This window comes from Corvus brachyrhynchos, unplaced genomic scaffold (genome assembly GCF_000691975.1).
Source record: "Corvus brachyrhynchos isolate BGI_N302 unplaced genomic scaffold, ASM69197v1 scaffold139, whole genome shotgun sequence".
Classification (NCBI taxonomy): domain Eukaryota; kingdom Metazoa; phylum Chordata; class Aves; order Passeriformes; family Corvidae; genus Corvus; species Corvus brachyrhynchos.
In genome coordinates, this window is record NW_008246062.1 from 750,703 (window position 1) to 760,922 (window position 10,220).

The window sequence follows — 10,220 nt, forward strand, 5'->3', positions numbered from 1 at the left end:
CAGAAGCTGCACTGCCATGCGCCACGATTAGTCCATCTGAGGATAATTTATCTCCATTGTCTCCAGTATCGCGCCGGATCTGGCTCTTTGTGATGTCTGCTAATTCCTCCTCTGAGGAGGCTGGGGCGGGCTCACTCCTCCAGGTTCGTTTTGCTGGGAGAAGGAGGGCGGGCTGCCCATGCTGTCTCCCGCTTCCATCCGCACTCTGCAGCAGCCTTTGAAGATGCCCCATTTCCACAGCATTGAATGCCGTGAAAATCCGGTCCTCTGCTTCAAGGCTGGACCCCAACTGCAACCCCAACCCTTTGTGTCCAGCACGCTCCACCTCTCACCCTCTTTCAGCAAGCCAGAGGTGGAAGGAGAGACTGGGGAAGGGGGACAAAATGATCCTCCGAAGGGATGCTGCTGTATGAAGCCTGTCTCACCCCAGCCTCTGCCCTCTATTTCCAGGCAAACACAAGCTGTCCCACAGCAACACTCCTGCAACCTCCATCCCTTCAGAGAGCTGTCAGTGCCAGAGCCACAAGCGTCCTGGGAAGGAGTTGTCAGGCAGCTCCCCCACTTTCCACCTTGATGGGCAGAAAGTTCACCCTATGGCAGAATGTGGGGCCAGTGCAGTGTGCCATGTGGGGCTGTGACCATGGCAGCACATGGGTGATCATGGCCACCACTTCCAGGCACCAAAGGAGAGGGAGACAAACCCCTTCTCAGCTGCCTTGCTGCATCAGGAGGCCTCTCTTTGCCCACCCGACCATGGTGTCTTCTCCAAGCTGGTGGCAGGGTCCTCATCTCCCTATGGAAGATGGTAGCCTGCAACCTCGATCCTCTCCCCTTCTCTCCCAGGAAAGGCACTCGCTGGCACAGCTCATGCTGCCCATCAAAGGCTCTTAAAGACAGCAAATAAAATTGCAGGCTCCAATCGATCCGGCGCTCTGTAATGCTGTCTTTGGAGGTGGGCCAGCCCATCAGGCCGACAGAGAGAGCAAGAAAGGCAGTGGAGGAAAACAAAGCCATCAGGGAGCAGCATTAAAGGCTTTTTCTGCCCTGAGGTTTTGGGCAGTGCTTCTGGGTGTGGGGTGTCCTGCTCCAACCTTCTCCATCCTCCCTCAGATGACATCCAGCTCTCAGCACCCGCCCCACATCAAAACCAGCCCAAACGACATGTTGAGCTACTTGGGCAGTTCTCCCTGGGCTCCTGCACACAGCCTCCCTAATTCTGGCAAATATTTACATCCCTGTCGCTTCATGGAGCTGCTGAACTCTGTAAAGGCAGAGCTCTTTCCTTTTGCCACAAACAGTGCCTGCCCTCTCTAATCTGTCTATTAACCTCTCGCATGGCAGGGAGCCACTTCTCCCATGTGCTCTGCTGATGTCCTCTCTGAAAACCCAGCATGTTTAATGCCTGGCTCTGGCAGATTCCCAGAGGCTTGGGTTGCAACCAGCCTCGCTGGAAAAGCTCTGGGTGAGGTGAAGAAAAGCTCAGAGCTGAGCTCAGAGCTGAGCTCAGAGCTGAGCACATCCCATCTGGGCCCATGGCTCACAAGCCATGAGATGCTCCAGCAAAATCTGGGGCTGCCATAGCAGTGAAAGCTGGTGCCAGGGTCATAATCTCTGCAGACCCCTGAAAAGACCAGTGGCAGGGAAGGAGTTGGCTTTCCCACCATGCTTTGCACTCATTTAACTCTGTCTCTCCATCTTGTTGGAAACAGCTGTCACTTGGCCAGCTCCAGCACTTCTGCTCAGCTGGGGACAGCACCACAAGCAGTCCTTGAGGATGAAACAGCTCTGGATACACCAGCACAGACACAGATTTTTGTTCCCCTCCTCATCTCTAAAGCCCAGTCATCCTTGTACCCTCAGTCCCACTGTGCAGGGGAAAAGTGTGACCAATCCATTCTGGAAACCACTAAAAATGATCTACAAGAGCTTTTCCTAGCTCTGCTAGGTCATGAGATAATGGACATTAAAATCATGACACTTTTATATATAGAAAAGTTATTTTAGGTCACTTTTAGAGGTTTCTGAAATGGATCAGTTATAATTTTCCTCTCCTGCTGAGGGCTGAACGTACTAAAGATGCCTTGCTCCACAGGTGGAGGGATACAAAAAATAGCGCCAATAAAAGTTTTAAGAGGCCTCTCAAACACTTCTGTAGGAGGTATTTTTTCTGGTGCACTCGGGGCACATTCAGGCATTGGGCTGATGGGGGATAATGAGCCCGTAGTGTGCTTTTGGGGTCACCTGCATAACTCATCATCTCAGTCTTGGGCCAGCAAAGACTCCAGGGTCCATGACAGCAGCATGTGCTTGTGCTAGAGGTACAGCTGTGACACAGCCTGCCTGCACATGGGCAGGACTGCCCTGCTGCCCCATATGGGGGGGACAACCCCACAAACAATGCTGCTGTGCAGCCAAACTCCTGCTGTTTGCCCCCCAGTGCATGCGGCAGGACCAGATCATCACCCGATGATTTTTTTCACACCACAGGTGGTGGGTATGTACCAATACTTTAAAAAAACACCCAAGTGACCAAAAGCAAAGCTGCAGAGGCTGGGACAGCACAACAGGAATCCACCTGGGCAGAAGATGCCAGCACTGAGCATGTGGGCACAAGAGCAGCAGACCCCGCACGTCCACACACGCTTCTACACAGATGCTTTTGTTATGCATATGCTGGCTGCCAGCACGATGTATTATTTATCCAACGCCGCTTTTCTAAAAGCCTGTTTGTGTATGAGAGGCTGGGAGGAAACAACAAAGAAAGCAATGATGAATAAATCATATTTCTGCTGCCAGGTGGATCAGGGGAGCATCCGTCTGCCATGTGCCACCTGTGCTGGAGTGCAGTGTGGCTGTGGCTGGGGATGGTCCCTTCCATAGACCCAAATGTTTGGGTACAACTGTGTTTTGCTGCTGGAGAAAGGCAGGGAGGTGAAGATTTGAATTTGCTCTGATTCCCCTTGACCATCTGTTCTTGGATAAGTGTGAGGATGAGAAGGGGTGCAGAGGACAGCAGTGTGGGGGTACATAGGCAGGTGATGCTCCCTGTGTTCTGGGAACATCATGCTCATAACCACCACTTCTTCAAGAAGGACAAAGGAAGTTGTTTGTTTGATTTGCTGGGGTTTTTTTGTTTTGTTTTGCTGTTGGTTTATTTGTTTGTTCTTTAATTAATTCAGCAAAATTCATTTGAGAGAGAATTAAGAGAACTCAGGGGTGCAGGGGCACAGGGTGTTGTGGGTTTGCTCCTCACTGACCTCCTGGGTGACCTGGGCAAGTGGTGGAGACAGGTTTTATGTCTCTCCCTTTCAGTCTAAGCCACCCTAAGCTTATCAAGTGGACATTTTCAGGAGAACATTCCTTTTCCTTGAAATTAGACACTGAAGATATATCCCTCTGGAGCATGAGTATACCAGCTGAACACCAGAGTTGCCCACATCCAGCCAGCACCTAGCCCAGCCCTCATACCCAACACTGCAGCACCTCCCTGGTAGCTCCCAAAATGGGCCAGGGACACCTGCAGCTGTAACCAAAGTCCCCTGACCCTGCTGCCACCTAAGAGCCATCTCCCCAGCCTCAAAGAGAAAGAATTTATTCCCCAAGAAGGTGCTGGAGAAAAAGGTGGACTCAGCAACAGATAAATTTCTAAAAGGCCCTGTTTTACACTGATTGGGGCTCATAAACCAAGCTATGGATTTTCTCATTTCCCTTGCAGAAAATTCAGTGAGCATGGCAAGAGGCAATGCTGTAAATTTTTGGGCAAGGCATTACTCCAAGAGAAGAGAAGAGAAGAGAAGAGAAGAGAAGAGAAGAGAAGAGAGGAGAAGAGAAGAGAAGAGAAGAGAAGAGAAGAGAAGAAGAGAAAGCCCAGCATCCCACCTTTGGCCAAAGTGGCAGGGCAAGCTCCCAGTGTGATCACAGGCTCCCTGGAGTTTGCTCCATCTTGCACTGCATGAGGCAGTGCTTTTTTCCAGCATAGCAGAACTGCTCCTGAAACCTGATCATTCTTCAGCCTCCAGAAAATTATGAAGCAAACCTCGCGGCCTTGATCTGTGAGAGGAAAGAGCAAGAGCAGAGGGGCTCTGGCAACCCTGGCCTGAGGTGGGCTGGCTGTCTGGATTGGCAGCCTTTGCTGGAGGTGCTCCCCAAGGTGCAGGATGCTACAGCAAGGTTATTTAGGCAGGAGAAGCCATCTGGCATCCTGAAATGCACAGACCTTCTTGTTCCCATTCCCTCCAGCAGCGCTGGTGTTTGGCAGCATTGCTGTCCCAGGGAAATGCCCATCCTGCTGAGCACATCAGCACCCCAAGCCCAGCTGTGCTCCTGGAGGTGACTTTATTCCCGTGGGGCAGCATTCTAGGCTGGGTGCCTTAGGGAATGATGCGCAGCAGGGATGCTGGACGACACCACCCTTCACTTCACCCCACACCACAGCAGAAAGTCCCTTCTGACCCTCCGGTCCTCCACCAGAAACCAAAGAGCAGCTTTGCTCTGAAACAATATTAAATATTGAACAAACGAATGAAAAACCTGTTATCTGGGATAATTGTGAGTAAATAAAACATTTAACCAAACCAAATGCAGCTGTTTCCACTTGGAGCCGGCACAACAGCAGGGAAGCCAGCTCAGCTACTCTGCATCCTCGTTACGGCAGCTGATTATTGTTTTGTGTATAACAGTAGCACCGCCAGTCCTGGAGCGGGGCCGGGGCCGCGGTGCTCGGTGTGGTACCCCTGGGATGGGTACCCCGGCAAGGCGGGATGCGGCAGCACGGCAGCGCGCCGGGCATGGGAAGTTCTCTGCAGCGCTGGGGTTTCCTCTTCAGCCCAGGGAGTTCACGGCGAGGCCGACTTTCCTCCCCCAACACCTCTGCGAGGGGATTTGCATGTAACATAAACCATTTCAGAGCCAGGTCACTGGTTCGCACATAGCCCCGGGCAGTAATGACCAAACCTCGTTACCGGCTGGTCTGGGATTGACTGTGCCGGGCCCCCGTCCAGCTCCTGGAGACCTGGAGAGCGGTCTGGGGTAAGGGAGTGTGCAGCAACCGAGGGAAAAGTGCCGGCAAACGGGGCCTTAGGAGGGTCTGGGGAAGGAGAGCATATCCCTGCCCACAGCTCAGGGCTGGAGCATCCCAGAATGCCAGTCTGCCATGGGCAGACGGCAGGGAAAGGGGAGCAGGGGGCTGATGTGCTCTCAGTTTTTGCACATTCACAGGGCTTTCCACAGCTGGGATTTGGAGAGGAGAGCTTCATGCCCCTGCAGCTCCCACCCAAAAGCTGGGCCTGTCTCTTGTAAAATGGCAGGGAAGGATGAAGGGCATGAATTATGTGGGATTTTCCAGTCCCTGCCAAAATAATTTCTCCTTCCAGGGGACTATTCTCCTCGACATGGGGCTGGATGCACTGTGTCAAGGCAATCCAGGAGGGAAATGTTCTTTATAACACACGGGTTCCCCAGTAACTGCTCCACACCCCGAGGAGCTTGTGGTCGGTGCACTTGGGAGCACATCACAGCCCTGGTCTCTACAGAGAAGTAGCTGGTTCTCCTTGAAAAAAGGCTTGACCAGAGCAGCCTGCAGACTCCTGACAATCTCCTCCAGGAGCTCAGCTGGAAAAGCCATAGAGAGGAAACATCCCTGTCTGCTGAGAGGGAGGGCTGTGGCTTCCTTGTTTTGGTTGTGCAGGAGGAATGTAGGGTGCTCTCAAGGGTTCTTCAGGTATTGAGGACCCCAAGGGTGCCCTGCCTTGCACTGTGTGGAGAAGAGAACTCAGAACTTCCTTCTCCCTCTTTTCCCAGCTGCAGGCAGAAATTCCCTGCACAACCTACACCATGCAATGCCCCTGCCCCCTCCATCTCCTTATTTAATGGCTGCAAGAAAGCAATCCATCTTCTCTGCAGATGGAGAAGACAGGGAAAATACCAGGTGTGATCAAACACAACTGGGACCATCAACAGCCATGTATCCTTGGCAAAGCTGTCCCACCAGAACTCCTAGAAGTTGTATATTTATCCAGGAGGAGCCTCTGGAGGGAAGCTATAAGCACTTTGTCATGCACTGAGCAACGAGCTAGCCACGAATATTACCACCAATCAACCAGCGGGGGAGAGTGGGCTGCCTCTAACAGGCAGTGGCTCTCCAAAAATGCCTCCTTCTCTCTTCATCCGCCTTGACATGCAGTCTGGATACATCCCCTTCTCTGCTCTCCTCTTCCCCAGTGAGGGAGGTACCTGCTGACAGAGAGGCCTCTCTCCCCACGGGGAATGGAGAGGAAGAAGTAAGAGATTTCTGACTCTCTGCAGGAGAGAAGGATATTTCTGGGCTTCTCCTGTCTGGGCGGGAGGAGCTGATGGGAGTGGTTAGTAAGCAGACATATCCCCTACCCACTTTCTTCTCGCACTAGCACTGGCTTTTGCATGAAAAGTTCCTTCCCTTCAGCATTTATTGAAAACCACCCTCTCCTTTCACCCACATGTTCTGCTGGGGAGTATGTTGCAGTCTGTTCTTCTACCCCCTCACAAGGCAGACCTCATGGTGTCCTTGAGCCTGTACTGATGCTTTACCTCAGATTCAGTCAGGACAGGGGGCTTAATAGTGGGCATCTGTACCACACAGTGCACAGGCAGAGGAGCCATTTGCTCATCCTGTGTTTAGCCATCCTGGTTGCATTTGGGTTTGCTCATGCAGGCTCAGCATCCCCCGGTCAGCAACTCACATCCTTGGGGCTGCCCTTCTGCCCCACTTGATCTCCTGGTGAGATGCTACTCTGCTCCTGGGGCTGATCTGCACCCTGTGCCTGTCCCTCAGCCCCAGGGGCCATGCTGTGAGTATGTGAGAGCCCTGTCCCCTGTAATGCTGGTGGCTTTGCCCAGCTCCATGTCATTGTCACAGTCCTGCTGGGAAACCAACTGCAGACACCTTGCAAAAACAGCTGGGCTGGAGCCAAAGGAAATGCTGGAGTTGGGTGTAGAGAACTGACACAAAAGGAGCTTCCCCCCATGCTGTTCCCACCCCAAACATGTGTGAGTCCTCCCAGCAGCAGCCAGCCTCCTTTGGTATATCCATAGAAGCCACCTGGCCCATCCCACATGTGCTTCTGCATAATACACCCTGGAAAAATCACAGCACTGGGCCATAGTGGGGATGGAGCTGAGATGGACACCACAGGGGGTGGCTGCGGTTTGTGGTGCTATTCTGGCTGCTCAGGGATGATGATAGCCCATTAGTGACAGACATTTGGGAAGATGCCTAACTGATCATAGGAAATGAGGTCTCCACACCAGTCCTTAGCTACTCAGTCTCTGGCTTTGAGAAAATACCAGTCAGAAAATACTGAGTAGGGGTGTCCTAGCTCAAGCCGAAACCCTCTCCTGTGCTGTTGGTACTTTGGGGTGGAGGCAGGAAGAGCATCAGTCTCTGCAGCTCACCCAAAATGTGTCCTTCAAGCAGATGAAAACCAGAGGAGTGTTACATTTCTGGAGGCATTGGGCTGCCATACCAGCTCAGCTAACAGCACTGCTCAGCTCAGCTAACAGCACTGCTCAGTACCACTGCTCTCTTTACTAATGTCTGGTTTTTTATCCTCAGGTCTGAATCAGACCCTGGCCTCATTCTTTTCTTAAGGCAATGGGGTCCTTGGGATGATGTAAGTCACACAACTCCAGACTAACACTGCATTTGGAAGTAATAGCTGCATCCTTACTCAGCTGGCTTCAAGGGAGGTCCCATTATCCCACCCATCCGTAAAGAAATGGAGCTAAGAAAAGGCCCTTTGCTTTATGAAAATGATGCTCATCTTCCTCAAATCCTGGCTTGATGCTTAAATCCCCCCAAGCAGCAGAGGGCAAACCCCAGGGGATGTTTGTGGCATGTGCAGCCAGGGCATCTCCAGCAGCTCAAGCTCTCACCGTGTGTGAGAGCCTAGCATTTGCAAAACAAAACGTGAGGCACAAACCAATTCAGTTACTCACAGCGCCTGTTTCCACCTGCTCTAATCACCACCTTCGCAAGGTTGTTTCCATTTTGTTCCCTCTCTGCTCCCCGCAGCTCCGCACCGCAGCAAGCACCTCACTAAATTCCCTTAATCTCCCCTTTAGGTCATACGGTATCTTTTAATTCTTTAATCAATTTTCCTCTGGACTCCCTGTAATTTATCGATGGTCTTTTAACAATGAAACCCCAGAAGCAAACACACCTTCCCTGAGAGCATCGGCACCGGATCAGCGGCAAGAGCAGCCTTGTTGCCACGTCTGCCCTGACAGCGATAACCTGGATGCTCAGCACAGCCTCTCCCTCCTCATGGAGGACAGCAGCCTGTCAGGCATTCTCTGACTTGCTTACAACAAAGAAGAAATAACAAGCACTTATTGTCATATGAAAATATTGTTATCAGTGTTTTAATTATTTCCTGAGGAATGGTGGGAATGCCCAACACTGAGCTCTCCCAGTGTGGGCAACCCTCTTGCACACTCCAAGCACCACGGCAAGGACGGAGCTGTCACCCAGATGTTCACAAACCTTTTCTGGGCAGGATGAGGGAGCCAGGATGCTGGGATGGGCACCATGCACAGGTAGTTGGGGCCCTGCTGCTTCTTTGGGGAAAACACACCAGACTGTTCATGCAGTGGCACTGCCCAGCACAGCAGGAGATGCTCGGGAGACCTGGGGCAGAGGGGAGAGGAAGGCACTGTGCCCAGATACCCCACTGATGGTCTGGGACTGATTTCCGGCTGTGTTGTGGTCTCTGCAAGAGGCTCAGCAATGGATCAAGTAGCTTGGCAGGGAAGCCTAGGACTGCTCTTTCTTCCCCTCCCTTTCTCACCCTCTCCAAGGTCAAACAGTCCTGGACTCTCCATAAACTGTTGCAGGGGCTCCAGGGGATTTTAGGAGGCATTTGCTAGGATTTCAGCAGACCTGAAGCGTGACTTCACAGGGATGGGGGGAGAAATACCCTAGAGCTTTGGAGAGAAATGTTATTAGAGTCACTGAAGGATTTTGCTGTGCTCTCTGAAGCGTTGCACAGAAAATTACAGGTGAAGAGCAAGCCCTGTGGTCTGGACCTCGCCAGCAGCATAAGAGTGCTGTAGTGTCTGTGAGTGAGCCCCATTTCCCTATCATGGACCAGGAGCACACTGCAAATGCCTCCTGCAACAGGGACTCTCCTCTCGATGCACACAGATGGCTCAGAATCCTTCTGAGATGAGGTGAGCAGCTGGGACAGGTCTGAGAGCCAGGGCTTGGCTGCAGATGAGAGCTGCAAGGATGTACTGGCAAAACCAGACAGGGCAGAGCAGTCTGGGTTTACCTGATAGCTTGCCATCCTCTACTGGAGCAGAAAAAACAGCTCTGACTGGGTTAATGCCAATGCATTTAGGTCTGTCCCATGGTGTGTAAGTCACCAGCAGTACAGGAAGGAAGGCAACAGGCCTGGAATAAGTGGGGAAATGCTGTGATGCTGCCAAAGTTTCGGTCCTTTCCAGCGGTGACATGAGGCTGAACCCGGCCAGGATCCAGCACGGGAAGATTTGGGGTTTGTCTGCCTCAGGGAGTTGCTAGAAGCATTGCATCAGTACCTGCCCCATGCCCAGAAAGTTGTTTGCATTTCTGGAGAGCAGATCCCACAGCAGCAACCATGGCTTTATGGCAGAGCAGCTCAACCATGGCCCAGCACAGTGAAACTCAAATGACTTTTGAGGTCATAACTCACACATACATCTCACTGGCTGTCCATCCTCCTTTCTGCACTAATATGGGGTGGAAAAGCAAGAACTGGGCCAGGACCCACTGGGCAGATGCACTTTGTTTCACCCCATGCTGATGCTTCACTTGGACCCTTGAAGAAATTGCAGCTCGAAAGCGGCCGTCACTGTGAGCCAAATGGGTTGCAAATATGTTGGCATGTGCTGTGTCATCTGCAGTGGTTAATAGGATCCATTTTCCAAGGAAGAGGAAAAGGAAGAAGAGGAGGGGAATGCTTGAATCAGCAAAACAAACATTCACCACCCCTTCCGAAGCACTACACCCAAGGCAATAGATTATTTATGGAAGTTTGGTCTGGAGCAATAACCTGCAAGGGCTTCTCACAACAATGCAGCTGGATTCAGATGTCAAACCAAAATCCTTAGCACTTAATACCTTCAAAGTCTGTACACAGAATGAATGCGTTGCTGGCCCCGCAGAGTTATTGTGAGATTTGTTTCTCATTTCACCAGCAGCCCTG

At 51.8% G+C, this 10,220-nt stretch overlaps 1 protein-coding gene across 5 annotated transcripts in view; it reads right to left on the bottom strand.

The window, feature by feature from the left end:
* The window catches only part of CNTFR (ciliary neurotrophic factor receptor), a 198,194-nt gene that overhangs the window by 24,031 nt on the left and 163,943 nt on the right, over nucleotides 1-10,220 (bottom strand). For 4 of the 5 annotated variants that reach the window (XM_017746643.1, XM_017746646.1, XM_017746644.1 and 1 more), the window contains one exon: nucleotides 3,880-4,050. The exons of the other annotated variant lie outside the window; for it this stretch is intronic. In XM_017746643.1, coding sequence (XP_017602132.1) covers nucleotides 3,880-4,050 — 171 coding nt within the window. The remainder of the gene's footprint in view (nucleotides 1-3,879; nucleotides 4,051-10,220) is intronic. 5 annotated transcript variants of the gene reach the window in all.